The 27,881-nt window shown below is 41.4% G+C and overlaps 1 protein-coding gene across 1 annotated transcript in view; it reads left to right on the forward strand.

Annotated features, from left to right (window-relative positions):
* The first annotated feature begins 223 nt into the window (after nucleotides 1-223).
* Nucleotides 224-27,881, forward strand: part of LOC139472505 (uncharacterized) — a 30,697-nt gene continuing 3,039 nt past the window's right edge. The window contains exons 1-15 of the mRNA XM_071254982.1: nucleotides 224-275; nucleotides 5,444-5,515; nucleotides 6,420-6,495; nucleotides 6,949-7,013; nucleotides 9,314-9,791; nucleotides 11,627-11,661; nucleotides 13,212-13,325; nucleotides 13,805-13,918; nucleotides 14,304-14,417; nucleotides 17,991-18,104; nucleotides 18,640-18,753; nucleotides 20,921-21,034; nucleotides 22,264-22,377; nucleotides 23,787-23,900; nucleotides 27,596-27,709. Of these exons, the coding sequence (XP_071111083.1) occupies nucleotides 224-275; nucleotides 5,444-5,515; nucleotides 6,420-6,495; nucleotides 6,949-7,013; nucleotides 9,314-9,791; nucleotides 11,627-11,661; nucleotides 13,212-13,325; nucleotides 13,805-13,918; nucleotides 14,304-14,417; nucleotides 17,991-18,104; nucleotides 18,640-18,753; nucleotides 20,921-21,034; nucleotides 22,264-22,377; nucleotides 23,787-23,900; nucleotides 27,596-27,709 (1,804 nt within the window). The remainder of the gene's footprint in view (nucleotides 276-5,443; nucleotides 5,516-6,419; nucleotides 6,496-6,948; nucleotides 7,014-9,313; nucleotides 9,792-11,626; nucleotides 11,662-13,211; nucleotides 13,326-13,804; nucleotides 13,919-14,303; nucleotides 14,418-17,990; nucleotides 18,105-18,639; nucleotides 18,754-20,920; nucleotides 21,035-22,263; nucleotides 22,378-23,786; nucleotides 23,901-27,595; nucleotides 27,710-27,881) is intronic.

Genomic DNA, 27,881 nt, shown 5'->3' on the forward strand with positions numbered 1-27,881 from the left:
TGTTAGCACAAGGTTAAACGTTTTCAATAATGAGATCATAAATGCTAATGAAATGTAATAGTATTAGTATGTAATGACATGTGGTTATGATAAACACATGATCACATTCGTTTTTAAAGGAATTATATTTCCTGTGCTTGATATTATGTTTAGTCAATTTTTGTGACTTTTCGAAAACACTTCTATTGAAGCTGCGATTTGTTTATTTATACTGACGACCATCATGCTGAGATCGTTCATCCTGTTGGCGACAGCTGGCATGCTGCTTAGTCAAGGTAAGTGTAGACATCAAACGATATGACATAATGGCAATATATGTTGGCAAGGAACTACAAAGAACAATGAATGAGATGTGTATTGTATAATGTAACTTCAAGAAAGTTTTCCGTTTGGTGCTTCTGCATATCACGTTCCTGGTGCCACGCTTACTGCGTCACGATGATCCGATGCCGTCCTAATCTTGCCTCCCACCGAGGCGAACAAACGCAGACAATCGCATGGGACCGATGATTTGGTGGGGGCGTTGTGTGTGGTCTAGATATATTTTTTTTTCATTTACAGATGCAAAACTAGATTTTTTGGAAGCCTAAATATTTAACAAAGCAATCAAACACTGCAAACAATGCAATTTTGTGGCAGACAACTTTTTTATCCATTAGTGTGAAACAACTATTTTTTCAAGCATTTTCAGGGAAATTATTTTTTTTCCAACTCCAAGGCCCCAGCCCCCCAGTATGTGAATTGTCATGGCGTCAAATCTGAAGAAATATTCATTATTATGTATATCATACACAGAATCTCAGACCAGATTGTACACAAACAACACATCGGCCTTATCATACACAGAATAACACACAAACCAGATTCTACACATAATAACACACAGACCAGATTGTACACAAACAACACATCGGCCTTATCATACACAGAATAACACACAAACCAGATTCTACACATAATAACACACAAACCAGATTCTACACATAATAACACACAGACCAGATTCTACACATAATAACACACAAACCAGATTCTACACATAATAACACACAGACCAGATTCTACACATAATAACACATCGACCAGATTGTACACAAACAACACATCGATCAGATTGTACACAAACAACACATCGACCAGATTGTACACAAACAACACATCGACCAGATTGTACACAAACAACACATCGACCAGATTGTACACAAACAACACATCGACCAGATTCTACACAAACAACACATCGACCAGATTCTACACAAACAACACATCGACCAGATTGTACACAAACAACACATCGACCAGATTGTACACAAACAACACATCGACCAGATTGTACACAAACAACACATCGACCAGATTGTACACAAACAACACATCGACCAGATTGTATACAGAACAACACATCGACCAGATTGTACACAGAACAACACATCGACCAGATTGTACACAAACAACACATCGACCAGATTGTATACAGAACAACACATCGACCAGATTGTACACAAACAACACATCGACCAGATTGTACACAGAACAACACATCGACCAGATTCTACACAAACAACACATCGACCAGATTGTATACAGAACAACACATCGACCAGATTGTATGCAAACAACACATCGACCAGATTGTACACAGAACAACACATCGACCAGATTGTACACAAACAACAATTCGACCTTATCATACACGGAAATAACATACACACCAGATTGCACACAAACAACATATCGACCAGACTGTACACAAACAACACATCGACCAGATTGTACACAAACAACATATCGACCAGATTCTACACAAACAACACATCGACCAGATTGTACACAAACAACACATCGACCAGATTCTACACAAACAACACATCGACCAGATTGTATGCAAACAACACATCGACCAGATTGTATACAGAACAACACATCGACCAGATTGTATGCAAACAACACATCGACCAGATTGTATGCAAACAACACATCGACCAGATTGTATGCAAACAACACATCGACCAGATTGTACACAAACAACACATCGACCAGATTGTACACAAACAACACATCGACCAGATTGTACACAAACAACACATCGACCAGATTGTACACAGAATAACACATCGACCAGATTGTACACAAACAACCATTCGACCTTATCATACACGGAAATAACATACACACCAGATTGCACACAAACAACATATCGACCAGATTGTACACAAACAACACACAAAATGCACCAAAAGGGACAATTCATAGACCTGACAGACCTGCAAAGAGAAACAAACATTGACCAAACCACATATTGGAGATCAGATAGAACAGATGACATTTGATGCAGTGAGTGGGTGTTCACGTCACCTGTGCGTTGTTTCAACCATTGGACATAGGACACGATCCCGCTTCATATAAAGCATTGACTAGTCTGGACTGCACACGCGACATCAGGTGTGTACGGGCGCACCTGGGACAGACTACACATGTCAGGGATATTACATAGACCGTTCTATTCCATCCAAAGATCGATCATTGAAAAAGGCTTGTAGAACATAGCATACTTCAGATATACGTGAGCTTATGTATGAATATTTTTTATCCTTCTTGACTTTCATTGCAATTCAAAGGTTCATTCATGATAAGCAGGGTGATTTATTTAATGTTTTTGCGCAGCTGTTGGCAACACTACTATTCCAGCAATATCACGTCGATGTAGACCAGATCTATCAATCGATAGACCACGACTGTATGTTCTCCATTAAATATGCCACACTACCGAAGACAGAACACGAGACGTTATTGAGACAAGACTGTCCACAGACGAAGTTCTACACTGGACAATCGATAGACCTTTACTGTATGTTATACATTAAATATTTCACACTATCCAAGACAGAACACGAGACGCAACTGACACAGGACTGTCCACAGACAAAGTTTAACAACGGACAATCGATAGACCACGACTGTATGTTATACATCAAATATACCACACTATTGAAGACAGAATACTGAACGCAATTGAGACAGCACTGTCCACAGACGAAGTTCAACATTGGACAATCGATAGAGCATTTCTGTATGTTATACATTAAATATTTCACGCTATCCAAGATAGAACACGAGACGCTATTGAGACAAGACTGTCCACAGACAAAGTTTAACAATGGACAATCGATAGACCATTACTGTATGTTATACATTAAATATACCACACTATCCAAGATAGAACACGGGACGCTATTGAGACAGGACTGTCCACAGACGAAGTGTAACATTGGACAACCGACAGACCACGACTGTATGTTTTTCATAAAAGAGCTTAAGCGGAACAAGACAACATGGGCGAAGTTTAACAAGGGGCAGAAAATCGATTTCAGACGTGATTGAAAGACTTCACATGAACGCGACATAGACAAGCTCATTGACCGTACCATTCATTTCATGTCGCGGGCAACACGGATCATCCCCTTGGGAAACTACTACGGCATGAACACACCTGTTGGTCTCGCAACTCACAGCAACAATGTCACTCTGAGCTGAATTTTTTCTCCATCCAATACGAGTGCCTGTCATAATATCAAAGCCACGTCATTCTTCTTTCTGGTCAATTGATGTCAACAAGGTAATACACGGCATCATCACAAGATTTTTTGGCCAAATCACGATGTCACAATGACGACCATACACTGAAGTGACGAATGCCTAAAGTCAAGAGATACTCGACTGACAATGTATCGTCAATGTGACAGAAAAACGGACAGTTCCAGAAACAGTAAAAGACGATGATAGCATTGTTTTCATTTCGCTGTTTCACTGTGTCCGAAGAATCAGATGGCCGTTTTCTTCGAGGATTTTGCTGCCTATTCGCATCTCGAAGTCTTCATTATCATGCAGCTAATAATACGTTACTATAGAGGGGAGTGGAGTGGTGGTGAGTTTATTGTTTATAAATAAGGTGGAACCCTGTGTACCTTTTGTGAGGATAAGCCATCGAACTGTAAACTCATGTTTGTTTCCTGTGATCATGTGAAGAATGTCTGAAATGAGATTGTTTATAAAAAAGACACATTGATATAAATGTTATCTTCACTGACTTTGCAATATTACTGGGAATTGACACTGGATACAGTTTCTTGAACCGACTGAATCTCAGTCCCACATTCATCCTGACAATGTACACGATAACTTATATGCTAAAAATGCACAAATGAATAAGCAAAATAGAAAAAGTGGATTACGGCTTACAACTGTCAAGTATTTTCCCTTGTTTTCAATATGAGCAAACAAGCATTTTCGTGTGACCCTCAATTTGACGGAAGAGTTGTTCAGGAGCTTTTGGTCCTTTCGATAATGCCTTTGATGACTTATGGAGACATGGATAAAATTCCGATACAAGATGACATCATTCCGGCTGTCAACTCGATTCAAAAAGGTTGGTGCCTCTCGTTCTCTTGCAAGTGCAACAGAAATGTTTTCAAATTCAATACCGATTCTTGGGGTTAGAGGATCAGTGTCGCAGAACTTCGTCGATTAGGAAACAGCGACACGAAAACTCCTGGACTGAGTTGAATAGACGAAGTGCTTGGAGAGATCGCAGACACTTGGACTTGGAGAAACGGATGTTTGTTATAACACACGAACAAATGAAGAGTTAGTATGGACAAAACGGCAAGTGATGCGACACAGCGCGAATTCTTTCCAAATCCACCGAACAAAAGATACATGTGACACACGTGGATCTAATGATCATTTGTGATTGACTACAAACTCAGTTTTGTTTGTGAAAAGTATGTGAAAGAAAAGAAAATCGGTAATTAGAATTGCATTGGAATTTATATTTTATTTTTAGTTTATCGTGAGTACAATATCTAGATAGGCCTTATGTAAGTCAAAACATCTCGGTACCTTTTTTAACATGTTTGTCTATTGATTATGTGCATTGTGATCTTGATACACATGATATATCCTATATGTTGTCAAGGTCAAATATTGGCGTAACTTTTGGTGTTTCAAATTAGGCCTATTCCAAAACACTAGTTGGAAAAATGACTGTTACTTGACGTTTTAAGAATATAATCTGATTATTTTGTGATATATTTGATATACAACGCAAGTAACTTAAAAATAACAAATTTCAACGTCATTTTCGGCTTGAACTGAAATAATTGTATCACTAATGCTTAAAAAAAACGAAATTCCAGATTAACATTGTCAGTGTGTTAAGTCACATTTTAGGTCGTGACGTTAATCACAGTAAAAGTCCGGAAAACTGGGTTTCCTGATAAAGAGGTGTGGCCGTTTAGGGTCATCAAAACGCTGGCTCGGGGTGCACAGTCACACAGATTATACTTCTCTCATGACAAGCCAACAGTTTACTATATCTAAGCTTATATTTACTCGTAAGTGAACTCTTCAGGATGCGGTCTTAACGGTCCTGTCATCATTTCAGAGGTTCCAACAACTCACTTCCCTGAAGGAATGGAACGAAAAGACACAGACTATTATGATGTTCCATTAGGAGGTAAACACCGGGTGTTCAGCGAATACATAGTGAATCTCACCCGAGTGTCTTTTGATATCAAATATATCAAACCTCGAAGTTTTTCCACTCTTATCAACGTGTGTTAATATATTTTATATCAAAAGGCCAGTGTGAGATTGTATTTATGATCCAACATCATTCTTCCAACTGTTTCAGTAGGCAGTTATAAGCAGTGTCTTAAGTGTAAAAAGTACTGCTAACAGCTTCAGTAGCAGAGCAATTAGTGATGTCATTTGATTGTGACGTCATGGTAACCAATAACGTAACAATGGTCTACAAAACATTGTGATGCAATTTTATTGCAGCGTTATCTACAACGTAGATATCGCTTGATCTCACCCAAGCGATATCTCCTGTGGGAGTCAGTTTTGGATGATAAATGTATGTTGTTGCTTTTTGCTGAAAAACAAATAACACTTAAATAAGTCATCACCACTCGCCTGCAAGACTAACTGTTGGTTCATAATAATTACATGTTTCATTATTACATGTAGCTGATCGGATGGTCAAGCTCGATGACTTAGATGATTGCATGTCATCGTACCCCAGCGTGCATCGTTGCTCATAATATCAGTCACTCGATTCTCTGGTTCAGACCCGATTAAAAAGAGGCAGTTGTCATATAATTGGAATATTGTTGAGTACGGCGTTAAACAACAAACGCATGGGTGCAGATACAAAAATGTGTTGTCATTATACCATTGTCTATGATTAAATCGGCCAAACTGACATCACATTTTCCATAAGGTTGTTTTTGTTATAGTTTCCTATAACAGTATATTATTAAGAAGAACCGTAATTGAACAATGTTCGAGCTCACAATACGAATACATGTCTTAAGTGAAAATGTATTTTAACATCATGTTTCCTCTCTTTTCTAAAGCTGATGACAACTCTTCAGAGCAGGGCAATGACACCAGTCAAAACAGAGCCCACCTCGAAGCTATACAGGATATAGTGTATGTATTGCTATTGTGTAACAATGTCTTGATGTAACATTTTATCCTTGATAGCCCTCTGTCCACTTCATCCAATACATGTACACGTAAAGTATAACATCAATTTATGCTACCATAAGTTTAACTATACTTACACAAGTAAGTTCAGCTCAACCACGTCCACAAGAAATGTACATGCAAACACATCGACAATCTGTCACAGGTGTGTATACACTACGTTCATTCGTCATCCGTAAATGATTCGGACTCTTTGTTGTGGACACTTGTTATCATTGTGTGTGTTCTGTTGTGCATTATCATCCACTTTATAAACACCTACTTACATGTTTTGTTAATATGTGCTCTGTCCCATTGACCCGCCTTGTGAAAACACACGTGTGTATCCACTGGGTGGGTCTTTATTAAACTAACCAAATCCATTTTTTAATACATGATCTAATTCATATATTTCAGACTCACCAACGTCTCCAAAGTTGTTTATGACATATTGAAGGATTACATTGACGGTACAGTTGAAGGTAATGGGGCGATTATTCCGTAACGTTTTGGGACCAAAATGTCATTTGCCCCAGTGAAGTTCCGGTATAGAATTGGTCTTAATTAAGCAGCCATATCACTCTGTGAAGATCCGGGTTAGAATGTTATTTCAGCAACCAGGCTTGTCTCACCTCGTGAAGATCAGGGTTAGAATAGGTCTTGAGCAACCCATGCTTGAGCAACCCTTGTTTGTTTACCCGTGAAGATCCGAGTTAGAATAGGTCTTGAGCAACCCATGCTTGAGCAACCCTTGTTTGTTTACCCGTGAAGATCCGAGTTAGAATAGGTCTTGAGCAACCCATGCTTGAGCAACCCTTGTTTGTTTACCCGTGAAGATCCGAGTAAGACTTGGTCTTCAACAGCTCTAGCTTGTCTCACCGTGACGTCCCGGGTTAGAATTGGTCTTCATGATCAACAACCAATGCTTGTCGTAGGCGACTGACGCGATCGGACGCACATGATCAGGCTCGCTGACTTGGTTGATGCATGTCATCTTGTTACTCAATAGCGTAGATCGATGCTCATGATATCAATAAATGGATTGATCCCTCCTATTGAATCATCACAGATGGATCGACCATTTGATTGTCTGGGATCTTTTCTTAAGGAAATTTTGTTTCACAAAATCCATGAATGAATACACACATAGAGTGAGTGAGTTTGGATTCTCATACTCCCAAGGAACGCATCTCTTCAGACCGCGCCTTCGACGACCATCCGGGGCACCTATTAGCATATACGAACAACCAATACCATATATTCAACATGGATACATACATTGCTAAACACATTGTCTAACATCGAAAGGTGAATACATGGTATGGTTCAACAACAGTCCAATGTCACAGACCAATAGAAAGTATGAATGCAAAAGAATATATAATAGTTACATAGTTAAAGCAAGGCGAGGCTATTACTTAAACAGCTGGGTGAGTTTGGTTTAATATGGTGGCCCATAAGGAACATGGAGTCTGGACCTTTGCAAATTAACACGATTTGTCTTACAAATATGTGATAAATCATGTGTAAAGAAGATATTGAATCGCTGAAAAGTGAAACGAAAATGTCAAAAACTAAAATGAAACTGTCAAATACGAAAAGGAAAATGTCAAAAACTAAATCTAAAAAAAACTATTTCCACCTCGGTGATATTAATTTACACCACGGTGAAAACTATTTACACCGCGGTGGAAATAGTTTTCTGTGATTTCAATTTAGTTTTTGACATTTTCGTTTTGGTTTTTGACATTTCCATTTTAGTTTTGACATTTTCGCTTCACATTTCAGCGACTCAATAGCTACTTGAAAGTACATTTTCCATGTTTTCGGTTGTTTTTATACATGATTTATCACATATTTGTATGATAAATTGTGTTAATTTGCAAAAGGTTACGATAAAAGTGAAATATTGAAAAACAGACTTTATGTCCCTTATGGGCCACCGTAGGTTTAATGACTCTTCGAATAGTATTTCAGTATAAACTCAAAACCCCAAATCAGACCGTAAACCGTAAAACCCAGAAGCACCGATAAGGGGCTCAAAACAATGGTCATAATTAGGGCACATCCAGGATTCGAACCCACGATCTGCGGATCCTGGCACAGCTAACAGCCGTTTTAGACCAATTGATCATTTTCTATCCTGAAATAGGAACACGAAAGATGGTGACTGATCATAACGTTGAGCCTTTGTGTACAACACTATGCAGGAACGATTTGATTTATTGTAAATCTGTTGTGCTTTTTAGTGATAATATTGTAATTGGTGATTCAAATGAAAATGGCAAGTGGTTAAGGGCTTCGTTTGTCAAGCTAAAGCCCCGGTTTCGATTCCTCACATGGGTACAGAGTGTGCAGCCCGTCCTGGTGCACCCGCCGTAATATTACTGGAATAAATAAGCGCCGTAAAACAGTTCTATCTCACTCACCCAAAAGTAGGTAAGCAGCATCAAGCTCTATTTTGGTTCCGGGGGCACGGGTGGCCAAGTCGTCTAAGTCGCCGCGATTCGCTGTGCAGAGTTGCGTCCCTTGGGTACGCCAGAAACCTATGATTGTGGGTTCGAATCCCGGTTCGCCCTAATTATGTTTCTAGGTTTAATTCTTTGTCAGCACCATGCCCGTGGGTTTCACCGAAGTGGTTAACGTCTGAGACCTGCAGCACTTTGGGCTTTTCTCCCACATTAAGCTGACACGCAGCGATATAACTGGAATACTGTTAAAGGCGGCGTTAAACCCAACTCACTCGCTCACTCACTCATTCACTATTGTGGTTCCCTCACAGATGACAACAAAACGCAAGATTCCACGTCTGATGACCCTACGAAAAGGGAACCTAATGTCCGGCCCGACACACCAGGAGGCCCACGGGAATCTAAGCCGAATGAGAATAATGAAAACACCTCTCGATCAAGTGGACAACAGACTGTTAGTGAAAGCGCCAAAGACCTTTCTGGAGGAGAAGCACAAAAGACAACACCCGATGCTATAAACATAGTCGCGACTCTGTCAAACGGACAAACCCAAGAACAGACACCGAAAGTGTATGGAAGTGAAACTACAACACGATTTAACGAAAACAAACAGACGTCACAGGCTTCAGGTGAGAGCACACCACTGTCTGGAAGTGAAGTCACCACTCTGGCTGACGGAAAAGACCCACAAGAAACAACACAGTCTGCAAGTGAAGTCACCACTCTGGCTGACCCAAACGACCCACAACAAACACAGTCTGCAAGTGAAGTCACCACTCTGCCGAAATTGTAAGTTCTGCATTAAAGGTAGTGTGGACATGAGCGATATGACAATTCCATTCTTGTGAAAATGTTCTGCTGAAAGCAGAGGTTTTTTTACGATTTAAACTGTCTAAAGCATATGTTTACAAATCACTATCAAATGGTGATTATAAAAGTTGCTCTCCATCGGTAGCACCCGTCCAAAAGGCACGTTAGGAAAATATGAAAAAAGTCAAAATAAGGACTTGTTGAATGTTGACTAGTTTATTGTCATCCTTTTGAACGCTTTGATAATGCCTTCAATGATTCAACCATGGTCAAACGTTTGGGCAAAAGTCGTATGACGAAATATTAGTTGAAGGAGAAAGTTCGATTGTACCCCAGAAGCTGTGAAATTGCTTGAGATAAACTGTATGGCGAGTCCCTTTTCACACACTTTGGATACTTAATGGTCACTCTGAATCTTATGCATTTATCAAACTGTGATTTTTTTGTCTTGTTTGGGTGGGTAAATCCATGAAAGGGACTTGGCTTTTTGACAATTATTGAACGATATCGGATCATTGATATATTTAAGTTTAAGTTGAACTTCTTGACCAAATTCAAGTGCTTTGATTTTGACAATGTGAAAAGAAATTCCTTTTAATAAGCATAAAGAATCTGATTATCAAAGACAAGAGCACGATTGATGCCCATAGGGATACCTACGTCTTACCTAAATATGATATTTACATATAATTTCACATACATATTAACTAGGAGGAAGTCCAACATTTCACATATTGTTTTCTCAGTGAACTTCAGATGCCGTTCGCTTTTATTTTCTAATAAATCTCTAAAATCTTTGAAGACAGTGACCAATGCCCCATGGAACAAGGAATAAGGTTTTGTCGTGTGGGAAAGTGGAGTTCACAACTAAAGTCATAAGTTTTGACAGAATTAAAGTTAGTTCTTTTCTAAGACTGCAAAAGATCAAACAAATCCTTTGAGTTTTGAAAATCCACATGGTATTATTTCCACATGTCAATTAATTTATGTGAAAATGAAGAAGGTCCTTCCTTGCTTATATGAGGACTATGGTCAATCTTTGAGACCGGGATTTTGTTGTGTATGTGCTGCACCCTGCAATGTTTCTCGCTTTGTACGGATTTTTAGTAAGCTTTGGAATCTGGTGTAACAGAGGAATGGAAATGTCTTCAGGTTTTTGAGTCAAGTTAAAAGTTGTTTGTTTTGTTTTGGCAGATTTCTTTCTCAGTTAACAAACTGGCCTTATATGTGGCATTTTGTGGCATTTTTTGATATGCCACTTATACCAAGGTCTTTGATCAAGCAGTTAATGCAGCACATGTAGGTAGATTGTGACGGTACATGAAGGTAGATTAAGGCAGTAGATGTAGGTAATTCAATGTTTTACATGTAGATAGAAGGATTCGCTGCATGATTATAATTGTAATTCAGACGAGGACATGAAACGTTACTGGCTATTTGGCTATGAACTCGTATCATATACTTACAGTGTTTATCATAATAGTAGTTCGTCATTCTAGAGTGAGTGAGAATGGGCCCGGGTTTACGCCGCTTTTAGCAATATTTAAGCAATATCACGGCGGGGGACACCGGAAATGGTCTTAACACATGGTACCCATGTGGGGAATCGAACCCGGGTCTTCGGCGTGACGAGCGAACGCTTTAACCAATAAGCTACCCGACCGCCCCTCGACATTCTAGAGACATAAATGGAATTTTCAACTGAGTAAATGGTGAAATAAGAATTAATGTTAGTCAGATATAACTCTGCATAATTTTTGAGATGGTAAATCTTAAAAAACCCACTAATATTTGTTTGCTTTTTGTATTTTCAGGAATAACACGGATCTTGATGACAGAGAGAAAAATGGCAAGTGAAAGTTTCTTTCAGCTTAACAGATGTCTTCATTAAAAAGAAATCATGTCAAATTACATTATTACACATTTTGTCTCAATGTGTATCATATTTTGATGTTTGACCAGGTACTGAAAAGTGGTATAACCTGCCAGGCTCAGTCTTTCAAGTCATTAATCCCTATCACCCGTAGATACGTTGCGTCAAAATATAAGTCCATAAAACTCAGTACTTGTCAGGTGGTCTAGCTCAGTGCCTTGATTGTCTGGTCCAGATTACGTTATTTACAGACCGCTGCCATACAGTTTGAATATAGCTGAGTGCTGCGTTAAACAACAAACATACACAAACATCAGGTTATCCTGTTTTTTGGCGTGACGATCCCAATCTTATAAGTTAATAAACGTGACGATTTACACAACATGGCCATATGACTCAACTGGTCCGGAATATCGTTATACCACTTGCCAAGGGTAACACTTTCCGGCCCTGGGTGACTAGATATGAACGCCAAACAGATTGCACTGGCAAAGTCAAAATAGAGGTACAAATTATATGAATAGATCACTGAAAATCATTGATGACACCATTACATTTCATGGCCGCCTTGCTATTACTGTGGCCAAAAATGTCATAATGATGCTTTCATATTGACAAGATGACGATTGGAGCCGGTAGTATAATGTGGATCGGCTGATTGTTCTTAAGCTTAAGCTACACTAGTTTGGAAAGGTAACAGGGAAACGGTAAAACAAGATCCAAAGTCATAATGACACGTATGGGATAGGTAGATGATAAGAGGATACGATGAAGTTTGCGACAAAGGGACAGACGACGGAAATGGTGCCACGATATACACTTACATGAGTGAGTGAGTCACTAACTCACTTAGTTTAATGAACAATGATAATTGTATCACTTATACTTGTATCTGCAGTATTGGTTTTACCGGACAAAGGTGTACAAATGGTAGGAATTCTCTCGTCTGAAGTTGTCGACGTCAATACCAACGCTATGCATAATATCAAAGCAGATACAGATTATGACATTTATGGTGTATTGACAACCTTACACGCAGCTTCTAGTCGTGGAGATCCGGGACAGAACTGGTCTTCAGCAACCCATATCTGTCTTACGAGGTGACCAACGGGATAGGGAGATCAGTCTCGCTGACTTTGTTGATGCATGCCATCGTATCCCAACTACGTACATCGTTGCTCGTGATGTCAATCACTGGATTGCTGGTCCGGACTCGATGATTTACAAACCGCCATTATGTAGCTGGAATATTGCTGAGTGTGGCGTTAAACAAGAAGCAAACAACTAAAACAAACAAGCATACAGCTTCCGATATTGATCGGATCATCCATGTCAACATCATACACTGGTCAGGATATCGCCATAGCATCTACTAGGATAACACAGAGCTAGATTTGTAACTACGTGTTTAAAAGAAGTATACTTGCTAAAGCTGAAAGCTTAAAGATATTTCAGTTTTATGCTCATAGTTTACAGCGAAAACTTACCGTGAAACGTATATTTTTAAAAGAAATGTTTTTCCCTAGATATCCGTCACTGTGACAGCAAGCCCTGCCTCCACGGTGGCACGTGTGTTGATGGAAATAACACCTATGCTTGTATCTGCCCTACAGGCTTCACAGGACCTACGTGTGAAGCAGGTTGGTTTCATATCGTCCTTCCATGTCAGCCAAATGTATTACGTCAGAGCTGTAACCCCAGGAGTTTGGGTCATCGATGTTGGTCGCTAAAACACTTTTACCTCTGCTGCAGTGCAAAACATGCCAAAGATCAATCTGTGCACAATAATCGTCATTGTTTCACATGAACCATTTTGTTGTTTTAGTGGTTCTTGCGCTATGCCATCAGTGTGCAGAGATTGAGGGCGAATTCTAAACGACGCCTAAATTCGCTGATATATGTTATGTTGCATAAAATACAGTACTAATTGATCACTGAAATTTTGTCAATTTATATATGGGTATTTGTATTTTGGATTTCAGATATCTTGTTGATACCTTAAAACCTTATGTTATTAAGTTTGTATTTTGGTAACCTCTTGTGTGGTATTTCTAGCGCGTAAATATTTGTATATGGGTTTGATTTTACAAAAATGGTATAAGACTTCTATATGTCGCAGATCTGCGTCATTGTAGGAAGAAACCATGTTTCAACGGGGCCACGTGTACAGATGGTCTTGGCGACTTCAACTGTGCCTGTAAAGAGGGCTTTTCAGGAGTGTACTGCGAATCAGGTAGGAGTAGATGGTTTTACTATAAACATGTCCATATTCTTGGAAGAAGAAGGTCCTCCCGATAGGTTCCGATCTGAGATATGATATCATCACCCTTTGTATTACAGAGTTTACTATGTATTGGTAAACTTGCTTCTAAAGCAGTACTTGGGGTAACTTGGCGTTACATTGTACAGGATTTAATTGCCAATTCCAGACATGCACCTTAAACATTGCTGCATTAGAGAAGGGGAGAGACCGACGGATGACAGAAAAGGTGCCACGACCCTGTGAATGAGTGAATGCGTGAGCCGTGGTTATCACTTCTGAACTTTCTGGTTTCAGAATAAAAATAAAGCTGAATATTAAACATATGCGTTTAAAGAAACGTCTGTTTTTTTCTCAGATAGACGTACGTGTGAGAACCAACCCTGCCTCAACGACGCCACGTGTATACAGAATAATGACATCTATGCTTGTACCTGTAGAACAGGCTTTACAGGAGCAACTTGTGAGACAGGTGAAAAACCTCTCGTCCTTCTGTAGTACACCTGTGTCGTTATTCAGTACAGACACTGATTATGACCTCTACGGTTTATGAGCACCCTCATACATGACTATATAGCTGGAAAAATGAATTAACTCTCCAAAATACGTCTCAATACATTATACCATTCACCCAGATCTGTCAAGGATTGTTTTGATTTGTGAGTACAATTAGGTAGAGAGAAGTTTTTCAAGAACGTAGAGGCATTTGTTCAAGGAGGCAAAGGACGTATAGGGAGGGAAGTTGGTACAAAGAATTAAAGTTTGTACAACAAGTAGATAGAGGAAGGTGGTACAAGAAGATAAAGGAAGGCAAAACAACCAGGTAGATGTTGTGCAAAACGAAGAGGTTGAGGAAGGTATTACAATGTGATATGGGAAGGTGGTACCAGAAGAGGTGATAGAGAGTGGTGGTAATAAGAGGTAGAGGAGGGTGTACAAGTAGGTAGAGGAAGATGTACATGCAGATGGAGGAAAGTTACACCTAGGTAGAGGAAGGTGTACACGTAGGTAGAGGAAGATGTACACGTAGGTGAAGGAAGATGTACAAGCAGGTAGAGGAAGATGTACACGTAGGTAGAGGAAGGTGTACACGTAGGTAGAGGAAGGTGTACAAGTAGGTAGAGGAAGGTGTACACGTGGGTAGAGGAAGATGTACACGTAGGTAGAGGAAGGTGTACACGTAGGTAGAGGAAGATGTACAAGCAGGTAGAGGAAGGTGTACACTTAGGTAGAGGAAGGTGTATACGTAGGTAGAGGAAGGTGTACACGTAGGTAGAGGAAGGTGTACACGTAGGTAGAGGAAGGTGTACACGTAGGTAGAGGAAGATGTACACGTAGGTAGAGGAAGGTGTACACGTAGGTAGAGGAAGATGTACACGTAGGTAGAGGAAGATGTACACGCAGGTGAAGGAAGGTGTACACGTAGGTAGAGGAAGGTGTACACGCAGGTAGAGGAAGATGTACAAGTAGGTAGAGGAAGGTGTACACGTAGGTAGAGGAAGGTGTACACGCAGGTGAAGGAAGGTGTACACGTAGGTAGAGGAAGATGTACACGTAGGTAGAGGAAGGTGTACACGTAGGTAGAGGAAGGTGTACACGTAGGTAGAGGAAGGTGTACACGTAGGTAGAAGAAGATGTACAAGTAGGCAGAGGAAGGTGTACACGCAGGTAGAGGAAGGTGTACACGTAGGTAGAGGAAGGTGTACACGTAGGTAGAGGAAGGTGTACAAGCAGGTAGAGGAAGGTGTACACGCAGGTGAAGGAAGGTGTACACGTAGGTAGAGGAAGGTGTACACGCAGGTAGAGGAAGGTGTACACGTAGGTAGAGGAAGATGTACACGTAGGTAGAGGAAGGTGTACACGTAGGTAGAGGAAGATGTACACGTAGGTAGAGGAAGGTGTACACGTAGGTAGAGGAAGATGGACACGTAGGTAGAGGAAAGTGTACAAGTAGGTAGAGGAAGGCGTACAAGCAGGTAGAGGAAGGTGTACACATAGGCAGAGGAAGGTGTACACGTAGGTAGAGGAAGATGTACAAGTAGGTAGAGGAAGGTGTACACGTAGGTAGAGGAAGGTGTACACATAGGCAGAGGAAGGTGTACACGTAGGTAGAGGAAGGTGTACACGTAGGTAGAGGAAGGTGTACACGTAGGTAGAGGAAGATGTACACGTAGGTAGAGGAAGGTGTACACGTAGGTAGAGGAAGATGTACACGTAGGTAGAGGAAGGTGTACACGTGGGTAGAGGAAGATGTACACGTAGGTAGAGGAAGATGTACACGTAGGTAGAGGAAGATGTACAAGTAGGTAGAGGAAGGTGTACACGTAGGTAGAGGAAGATGTACAAGTAGGTAGAGGAAGATGTACAAGTAGGTAGAAGAAGATGTACACGTAGGTAGAGGAAGATGTACAAGTAGGTAGAGGAAGGTGTACACGTAGGTAGAGGAAGATGTACAAGTAGGTAGAGGAAGGTGTACACGTGGGTAGAGGAAGATGTACACGTAGGTAGAGGAAGGTGTACACGTAGGTAGAGGAAGGTGTACACGTAGGTAGAGGAAGGTGTACACGTAGGTAGAGGAAGATGTACAAGCAGGTAGAGGAAGGTGTACACGTAGGTAGAGGAAGGTGTACACGTAGGTAGAGGAAGGTGTACACGTAGGTAGAGGAAGATGTACAAGTAGGTAGAGGAAGGTGTACACGTAGGTAGAGGAAGATGTACAAGCAGGTAGAGGAAGGTGTACACGTAGGTAGAGGAAGATGTACAAGTAGGTAGAGGAAGGTGTACACGTAGGTAGAGGAAGATGTACAAGTAGGTAGAGGAAGGTGTACACGTAGGTAGAGGAAGATGTACAAGCAGGTAGAGGAAGGTGTACACGTGGGTAGAGGAAGATGTACACGTAGGTAGAGGAAGATGTACACGTAGGTAGGTGAAGATGTACAAGTAGGTAGAGGAAGATGTACAAGTAGGTAGAAGAAGATGTACACGTAGGTAGAGGAAGATGTACAAGTAGGTAGAGGAAGGTTTAGACGTAGGTAGAGGAAGATGTACACGTAGGTAGAAGAAGATGTACAAGTAGGTAGAGGAAGGTGTACACGTAGGTAGAGGAAGGTGTACACGTAGGTAGAGGAAGATGTACAAGCAGGTAGAGGAAGGTGTACACTTAGGTAGAGGAAGATGTACACGTAGGTAGAGGAAGATGTACAAGTAGGTAGAGGAAGGTGTACACGTAGGTAGAGGAAGGTGTACACGTAGGTAGAAGAAGATGTACAAGTAGGTAGAGGAAGGTGTACACGTAGGTAGAGGAAGGTGTACACGTAGGTAGAAGAAGATGTACACGTAGGTAGAGGAAGGTGTACAAGCAGGTAGAGGAAGGTGTACACGTAGGTAGAGGAAGGTGTACACGTAGGTAGAGGAAGATGTACAAGTAGGTAGAGGAAGGTGTACACGTAGGTAGAGGAAGATGTACACGTAGGTAGAGGAAGATGTACAAGTAGGTAGAGGAAGGTGTACACGTGGGTAGAGGAAGGTGTGCACGTAGGCAGAGGAAGGTGTACACGTAGGTAGAGGAAGGTGTACACGTAGGTAGAGGAAGATGTACACGTAGGTAGAGGAAGATGTACAAGTAGGTAGAGGAAGGTGTACACGTGGGTAGAGGAAGGTGTACAAGCAGGTAGAGGAAGGTGTACACGTAGGTACCCAATGAAAATTATATTCTCTTATTTCTATTGATCATTTTCTATATTCCACATTAAATGAGACCTGCTATACAATGGAGGCCCAATATTTGACATTCTGCTTATTTGTACATCCACGAATGTTCACTCATAACGTTAACTTGATAATGTCTTTTCTTATTTGTAACCCCTTTTGGCTTTATGGGAAAGGCTTATGCCAAGTAAGCCTTGCTTGTCGTACGAGGCGACACCATAGATCGGTCAAACTTTGTTGGGACGTTTCTCATAAAATAAACTGTTTGGTCGAGAGTCCATTTCTTAAAGGATATATATCTCGTATACAATCACACACTTTTATATTTATAAACCAGACATCAACGAGTGTGAGAGCGACCCTTGTTATCATGAAGCTACTTGTGTAGACCTTGTTGGAACTTACAACTGTGTTTGTAAACAAGGATTCATCGGGCGGATCTGTGACAAAGGTAAGCCGTTTGAAAGGCCGTTCATCACATCATCCCAATACAGAACATCCTAACTGTGTGGTAACGCTTGTTATTAGCTAATAACATGCTCCTCTGTGTTCTTGGAGTCGTTTTAAAATTGTATTTGTTAATTAGCTTTAACATAGAATTGAACTTCAAGCCTGGCCCAAGATCCACCCCCTATGCAAAGTGTTGATTGTCCTAACACTTTGTAGACCGGATGCACAGTGCTGATTGTCCTAACACTTTGTAGACCGGATGCACAGTGCTGATTGCCTGCCACTTTGTAGGCTGGGCGTGACACAGATGCCTGTCTGAACACTTTCAGGACATAGATGCCTGTGATAACATGTTCTAGGTCGACATGACACAGGTTACCATGAAAACTGACTTAAACATTCACGGCACTTAAACCTTTTAACTGAAAAAGTAAAGGAGAATATTGTCTAAAGACCAAGGTTCAAAGATATTTCAATTGTATGCTCATAGTTTACAGTAAAAACTGAAAGTTGAACAAATGCCTGTTTTTCTCTAGATATCCGTCACTGTGACAGCAAGCCCTGCCTCCACGGTGGCACGTGTGTTGATGGAAATAACACCTATACTTGTACCTGCCCTACAGGCTTCACAGGACCTACGTGTGAAGCAGGTTGGTTAGAAAACGTCCTTCCATGTCAGCCAAATGTCTTACTTCAGCGCTGTAACCCCAGGCAGAGTTTGGGTCATCGATGTTGGTCGCTAAAATACTTTTACCTCTTGGACAGTGCAAAATCTCCGGAGAACCAATCTGTGCATGAGTCTGTATTATTTCGAGTGTTATGAGGTATTTTCCAAAATGAAACGCAAAGGTGAACTCAGAAGTCGGTAAATACAGATTTATATTGTGTACATTAATCGTCATTATTTCACAGGAACCATTATGTTGAGTTAGGGGTTACTACGGTATGCCATCAGTACACAAAGATTGAGGGCGATTATGTGGCCACAGCGCATCGACACTTTGATCAACTGTAAGGGTATAATTTGGGGTAATCCCAGTGGTCAACGACGCCTAAATTCGCTGATATATATTGTTGCATAAGCGAAAGCAGTTACTTATTACTGTAATTTTATCAAATCATATTTGCGTATTTGCATTTTGGTGTTTAGATATTTTGATGATACCTTTAAAACCTTTAAAAAGTTTATATTTCGGTTACCTCTTGTGTGGTATTTCTTGCGTCTATATATACTGAACAACAAAAGTTCCTGTGACATTGAATAAAATTTAATCCAAAGTTATGTTTTTTACCAAATCTGTAACAATTTCGGTTTGCAACAGATAAAAGAGTCCTGTAAGTGTTCAAATGGTTTAATTTGTCATACTGACTTCAGAAAATGCGTGATTTCATAAAAAAAAACCATGAACATGCCAAAATGTCAACCTACAAATCAATAGCGTGTGTGTCCACCTCTGGGTGCGATGCAAGCAACACATCTTCCTCTCATGCAATGGACAAGACGTCGCATAAAGTCCAGTGGGATATCTGTCCATATCTGATGGAGCATGTTTCGAAGTTCCTGGAGTGTCTGAGGAACACGTGGTTGACGTCGAAGGTGCCGATCCATCTCATCCCACATGTGCTCGATTGGTGAGAGATCAGGGGAGCGGGCCGGCCAGGGGATGACATTCACATTTTTTTGTTGAAGAGAATCCTGAACAAGTTAAGCAATATGAGGCAGGGCGTTGTCATGTTGAAAGGTAATGCCTGGGCCATGACGACGCAAAAATGGTTGAACAACAGGACCGATGATCTCGTCGCGGTAGCGCTGTCCATTGAGATTTCCCTCTAGCACTATCAAACGGGTCCTCTGTCTTGCTGTAATCCCACCCCATACCATAAAGCTGCCGCCACCGAACCGATCTTCTTCCATGACACAATGTCTGACGTAACGTTCACCTCGACGTCGGTACGCTCGAATCCGTCCATCGCTGTGGCTGAGGTGAACACGAGACTCTTCAATGAATAGAACTTGTCCCCACTGCATGGCCGTCCAGCGTAGACGCTGTCTGCACCACTGTAGACGTTTTTGACGGTGGTTTCCTGTCAAAATGGGACGTCTGGCGGGTCTTCTGGCGGGTCTTCTGGCGACAATCCCTGCACATCTGAGGCGACGATCTACGGTTTGTGAAGATATTCGTCGAAGGCCAGGGATGCTTCTTGCAGTCACTGTTGCTGGCTGGAATCGATTTCGTAGGTGTGTTGTTCGAATCTGGTTGTCTTGCCGATTATTGGTATCTCGTGGCCTGCCACTCCGAGGATGGTCTCTGACTGCATTCGTCTGTTGAAACGTTGCCATAAACACCAAATGGTGTTTCTGTGGACGTTAAATTGTCTTGCAACATCACGTTGACTCGATCCTGCTTCAAGCATACCAATGGCTCGCAGACGCTCATTTTTGGACAGGCGTGGTATTTCGTATTGTTGAATAATTGCGTAATTTTGGTTTTTTTCTGAGTTGTTGTTATCAGCACGATGCTAAACAATGCATATGGAATCCCGTTTACGCAGGTGTTTTTATATCCCTTCTTGGGTAGTGAAATGCATGGGGCTTGCATAAAAGTCAACTTTTGCATGGAATGCGTGCTATTCTGTAGCAGTTGCGTTTTTGTGACTTGATTCCATACATTTACTACAATATTGAAAAACAAACTTTACTAGTTTGAAAAATACACTGAAATATTGGTGTCACAGGAATTTTTGTTGTTGAGTATATTTTTTAAGGGTTTGACTTTACAAAAATGGTACAAGACAGATGACTTCTATATGTCGCAGATCTGCGTCATTGTACGGAGAAACCATGTTTCAACGGGGCCACGTGTACAGATGGTCTTGGCGACTTCAACTGTGCCTGTAAAGAGGGCTTTTCAGGAGTGTACTGCGAATCAGGTAGGAGTAGATGGTTTGACTATAAATATGTCCATATTCCTGGGAGAAGAAGGTTTGATTCCTCCCAATACGTTCCGATCATATTTATGAACTCATCACCCTTTCTATTACAGAGTTTACTGTGTATTGGTAAACCTGCTTCTAAAGCAGTACTTGGGGTAACTAGGCGTTACATTGTATAGGATTTAATTATTTAGCCAATGTGGAGGATTAAATTTTTGAGGATGGCTGGTAATCGTTTCCTGCACCAGTGTTACTTAAACGTTTAATGATAGTGGCTATTATTGGTTATCTGAGGTTAGGATATTTACTATTTTCTACTATTTGCAGACAAAGCAACTCGGTTCAATATGAACGCAGCTGCTGTTTTGTTAAAAAAAACATTACTAGAATATATTGTATGACTGCTTCATCAACTATTGCAAAGTCTCCCTTTGACTCTTTCTTTTCTTTTATCCCTGAAAGCAAAAGTCATATGTACAAGTTCTATGCAAGTATTTGTACATATGGATAAGATGCACCCTTACAGAAGAAAGATGTCTGTCTGTAATGAAGAGATTACCTTTGTAATTTACTTCTATCTGACATCAAGAGTCACGTTGTAGCCTGCTGGAATGAGGACCTTCCACGAGTTTAGAATACGTCCTCACCACTCCGTTACTGATCAATGAAGGCATCTTAAGTATTCCTGGAGGTCTGGCCTAGATTACTTCCACTACTACTACTGTTAATACTACCACTACCACTACCTCTGCTGCTGCTTCTGCTACTACTACTACTGCTACTACTACTACTACTACCGCTTTACTTCTGCTACTACCACTACCACTACCACTAATACTACTGCTGCTGCTACTACTGCTACTACTATCACCATTACCGCTACTAATACTACTACTACCACTACTACTACTGCTGCTGCTTTACTTCTGCCACTACCACTACTACAACTACTACTACTACTACTACTACTAGTAATGAGCATCTTTATCTTCTGTGATCTCTTCTTTAAGACACCACTGCTGGAATAATACCCGCATTTAACATCATAAGCTTTCATCATTAGGTTAATAAGCTGGCTTGAGTGAGTCGTTTTATATCAGCACGCGATAAGGTTGATACTTTCAGAGCGGAATTTTCCAAGAGATGTGTTGTATACTCAAACCTAGTATATTATGAAAAGTGCAAATTAATCATGTAAGGTTGACGGAGTTTCTGTTTGCCCCCAGATATACGTACCTGTGAGGACCGACCCTGCCTTCCAGAAACCCTATGTGTGGCGAGAAATGGCACATACGCTTGTATCTGTAGGACTGGCTTTACGGGACCCAGATGTAAAACTGGTGGGAAAAACTCGCGTCTCTTGTGGACTTCAATAGTAAAATTTCCATTTTGGAAATAGAGAAATTGTTTGATAAGCATTTCATAGAAGCTGACGTGTGACAAAAAAGACTACTTCGTTATCATACTGAAAGAGCGCCGTGTCGGTATAGACCCTTGCTTGACAACGGTATGAGGATCTATTCCGAAACGTCGTTGCTATTAAAGTGTATTAAAGAAGCTGTTATCCATGAATTGTGTCTACTTTGTTAGAGCAAGATTATGACGTATTTAGTGTCTGATCAACATTATATTGTTTCTTCTTTTGCTTAGATCATCGATGCATTTCCATATCATACATTGGGCAGGATATCGTGATACTGTCTACAATGGTAGCATTGTCTGACCATGGTGACAAAGGGTGACTGTCCTGTAGCACCGATCGCTCTCTGGACTGTCATTTCAGTTCATGGCCACCTTCATTCAACTGATGACACTTGTGTTAACAATTTCCTTACTCTTTCCAATCTCACATTGGTAAGGGGGCACGGGTGGCCCAGTCGTCTGAGGCGCTGCGATTCGCTGTGCACAGTTGCGTCCCTTGGGCAAGCCAGAAACCTATGATTGTGGGTTCGAATCCCGGTTCGCCCCGATTATGTTTCTAGGTTTGTCAGCACCATACCCGTGCTCGTGGGTTTCACCGAAGTGGTAAACGTCTGAGACCTGCGTCACTTCGGGCTTTCCTCCCACATTAAGCTGTCACGCCGCGATATAACTGGAATACTGTTAAAAGCGACGATAAACCCAACTCACTTACACTCACTCACATTGGTAAGACACTTTGATGATCCATTAAAGCTCATTGCAAACGGAGCAAGGCGATTGTGTAGTTAATGTAGCTTTACCTTGAAGATAAGCTATATAATATAATAGGTGTAGATGAAATTGTAAAACCATGACAAAACACATGCAGATACTGTTTAATATTAGACAAAAGTATTAAATATGACTGACATCGCGGCCTTCTTTAAATTCCGATCAGAATTGTGTTGAACGACTCTTGTTCAAAAGTTGTTTGATAAGGGTTACAACATTGAAGGCCTCAGGAAAGCTTCCAAAACGTTTTATGCAGACATGTGGAGAACATTTTAACAATTGACGCATCACTGACAAAAAATGATACAATTCCCTATTTTGACTAGTACCATATACCATGACGGATGACGGAGAAGTAACGACGACCTTAGTTCACATAATTGAGTGAATGAGTGAATGATACGAGTGGGAATGGATGAGTTGTTTATCATCTGATAACAACTTTTCAACCGACCAACAGGAGCTGACATTTCACGAAATTTCTGTTTCTTTTCATAGGTTCCTGTAAAAGGTGATATTTAAACATAAAAGTTTACAAAAACGTCTGTTTTCCCAGATATACGCACCTGTGAGAACCAACCCTGCCTCAACAACGCCACGTGTGTGCAGGACAATGACACCTATTCTTGTACCTGCAGAACAGGATTTATGGGAGCAACATGTGAAACAGGTGGGACAAAACTCTCGTCCTTCTGTAGTAAAACTGTGTCGTTATTCAATTGCAGACAATGATTATTACCTATACGGTGTTAAAAATCACCCTTATACATGAATATATAGCTGGAAATTCTTAATAAGCTCTCCACAATATGTATCTAAGTGCACCCAATACACCACGATCCAGGGATTCTTTTCATTTGTGAGTTCAGTTTGGCAGAGATAGGTGGTTGAGGTACGTAGAGGCGTTGGTACAAGAACCAACCCTGCCACAAGGGCGCCAATGGTAGGCACAAACATGACAGCTTTCTTGTATCTGCAGAACTAGCTTTACAGGAACAGCATGTGAAACAGGAGCGAAATCTGTCGCCCTTCCTTGTGGCCCATAGTGTCTTTAGTCAGTGCAGATCATGGCCTAAGGTGAATACATTGTACAGCTGCTTTCTAACAAGACTATATGGTTGAATTTGTCGCTTCCTGCGGTGGGCGTCTGTGTGTGTGTGTGTGTGTGTGGGGGGGGGGGGGATATTGTTGATAGTTACAATATTTAAGACCGTGCCTGTGGACGAATAGGAAATGCAATTTTCAATTTCAAGTCCGTTAGTTTGAAATGGGCCCTTTAACATACTTCTGTACACGGTAGAATATGTGCGTAACACACGCCAAGTACAAAAAGGAAGAGGGTGGTGGTTGGGGATGATGGTACATAGCGAAGACGGAACAATAAGATAAAGGAAGAGTGTACAAGGTAGTAGAGGAAGGCTGCACATCGAAAGTGGTACAGGAATATTGGGAAGGTGGAAAATAGAAAGTAGGAAGGTGATACAAAGAAGTAGGGCACAGTGATACATGGGTGTGAAAGAAGGTGATACAAGAGAAGATACAAGGAGGTAGAGGTAGGTGATACAAGGACGCGGGGGAATGTGATACAAGGAGGTAGAGGTAGGTGATACAAAAACGCGGGGAATGTGATACAAGGAGGTAGAGGTAGGCGATACAAGAACGCGGGGAATGTGGTACAAGGAGGTAGAGGTAGGTGATACAAGAACGCGGGGAATGTGATACAAGGAGGTAAAGGTAGGTGATACAAGAACGCAAGGGAATGTGATACAAGGAAGTAGAGGTAGATAATACAAGAACGCGGGGAATGTGATACAAGGAGGTAAAGGTAGGTGATACAAGAACGCGTGGAATGTGATACAAGGAGGTAGAGGTAGGTGATACAACTACGCGGGGAATGTGATACAAGGAGGTAGAGGTAGGGGATACAAGAACGCAAGGGAATGTGATACAAGGAGGTAGAGGTAGGGGATACAAGAATGCAAGGGAATGTGATACAAGGAGGGTGAGGTAGGTGATACAAGAACGCGGGGAATGTGATACAAGGAGGGTGAGGTAGGCGATGCAAGGACGCGGGGAATGTGATACAAGGAGGTAGAGGTAGGTGATACAAGAACGCGTGGAATGTTATACAAGGAGGTAAAGGTAGGTGATACAAAAACGCGTGGAATGTGATACAAGGAGGTAGAGGTAGGTGATACAAGAACGCGTGGAATGTGATACAAGGAGGTAGACGTAGGTGATACTAGGACCCGAGGAATGTGATACATGGAGTAGAGGAATGTGATACAAGGAGGTAGAGGTAGGTGATACAAGAACGCGGGGAATGTGATACAAGGAGGTAAAGGTAGGTGATACAAGAACGCAAGGGAATGTGATACAAGGAAGTAGAGGTAGATAATACAAGAACGCGGGGAATGTGATACAAGGAGGTAGAGGTAGGCGATACAAGAACGCGGGGAATGTGGTACAAGGAGGTAGAGGTAGGTGATACAAGAACGCGGGGAATGTGATACAAGGAGGTAAAGGTAGGTGATACAAGAACGCGGGGAATGTGATACAAGGAGGGTGAGGTAGGTGATACAAGAACGCGGGGAATGTGATACAAGGAGGTAAAGGTAGGTGATACAAGAACGCAAGGGAATGTGATACAAGGAAGTAGAGGTAGATAATACAAGAACGCGGGGAATGTGATACAAGGAGGTAAAGGTAGGTGATACAAGAACGCGTGGAATGTGATACAAGGAGGTAGAGGTAGGTGATACAACTACGCGGGGAATGTGATACAAGGAGGTAGAGGTAGGGGATACAAGAACGCAAGGGAATGTGATACAAGGAGGTAGAGGTAGGGGATACAAGAACGCAAGGGAATGTGATACAAGGAGGGTGAGGTAGGTGATACAAGAACGCGGGGAATGTGATACAAGGAGGGTGAGGTAGGCGATGCAAGGACGCGGGGAATGTGATACAAGGAGGTAGAGGTAGGTGATACAAGAACGCGTGGAATGTTATACAAGGAGGTAAAGGTAGGTGATACAAAAACGCGTGGAATGTGATACAAGGAGGTAGAGGTAGGTGATACAAGAACGCGTGGAATGTGATACAAGGAGGTAGACGTAGGTGATACTAGGACCCGAGGAATGTGATACATGGAGTAGAGGAATGTGATACAAGGAGGTAGAGGTAGGTGATACAAGGACGCGGGGAATGTGATACAAGGAGGTAGAGGTAGGTGATATAAGAACGCGGGGAATGTGATACAAGGAGGGTGAGGTAGGTGATACAAAAACGCGGGGAATGTGATACAAGGTGGTAGATGTAGGTGATACAAGAACGCGTGGAATGTGATACAAGGAGGTAGAGGTAGGTGATACAAGAACGCGGGGAATGTGATACAAGGAGCTAGAGGTAGGTGATACAAGAACGCGGGGAATGTGATACAAGGAGGTAGAGGTAGGTGATACAAGAACGCGTGGAATGTGATACAAGGAGGTAGACGTAGGTGATACTAGGACCCGAGAAATGTGATACATGGAGTAGAGGAATGTGATACAAGGAAGTAGACGTATGTGATACAAGAACGCGGGGAATGTGCTACAACCATGTAGAGGTGGGTGATACAACCATGTAGAGGAAGGTGATACAACCATTGAGAGGAAGGTGATACAACAATGTAGCGGAAGGTGATACAACCATGTAGAGGAAGGTGATACAACCATGTATAGGAGGGTGATACAACAATGTAGAGGAAGGTAATACAACCATGTAGAGGAAGGTGATACAACCATGTAGAGGAAGGTGATACAACTATGTAGAGGAAGGTGATACAACAATGTAGAGGAGGGTGATACAACCATGTAGAGGAAGGTGATACAACAATAATGTAGAGGAGGGTGATACAACCATGTAGAGGAGGGTGATACAACCATGTAGAGGAAGGTGATACAACCATGTAGAGGAAGGTGATACAACAATGTAGAGGAGGGTGATACAACCATGTAGAGGAAGGTGATACAACAATGTAGAGGAAGGTGATACAACCATGTAGAGGAGGGTGATACAACCATGTAGAGGAAGGTGATACAACCATGTAGAGGAAGGTGATACATGTAGAGGAAGGTGATACAACCATGTAGAGGAGGGTGATACAACCATGTAGAGGAAGATGATACAACCATGTAGAGGAAGGTGATACAACCATGTAGAGGTAGGTGATACAACCTGGTGAAGGAAGCTAGTTCAGGTGATGATTGTGATCTCGTGATCATGATATCAACCACCGGTTATGTTTTACAGCAAGCCTAGAGATAGCTGGAATATAGCTGTCTTGGACTGTAAAACAACATTCACCCATTTTTTTTAATCCAGACATCAACGAGTGTGAAAGCGACCCCTGTCAACATGAAGGTACTTGTGTGGACCTAGTTGGCACATACAAGTGTATCTGTAAACAAGGATTCACTGGACTGAAGTGTATCAAAGGTAAGGCAAGAGTCAGTGGTGTTTGGGACATCCCTCTAGAAAGACCATCAAGTGGTCGAAATAACTTATACAGTGATGTGCATGTGTGTGTAAGTTTGTGTGTGTGTGTGTGCTTGTAATGGTCCAGAGAAATGGCGGTTTTATAGTGCTAGCCTACTGAGATACCATGTCA

The sequence above is a fragment of the Haliotis cracherodii genome, unplaced genomic scaffold, assembly GCF_022045235.1.
Source record: "Haliotis cracherodii isolate W230 unplaced genomic scaffold, xgHalCrac1.p SCAF_24, whole genome shotgun sequence".
Lineage (NCBI taxonomy): Eukaryota > Metazoa > Mollusca > Gastropoda > Lepetellida > Haliotidae > Haliotis > Haliotis cracherodii.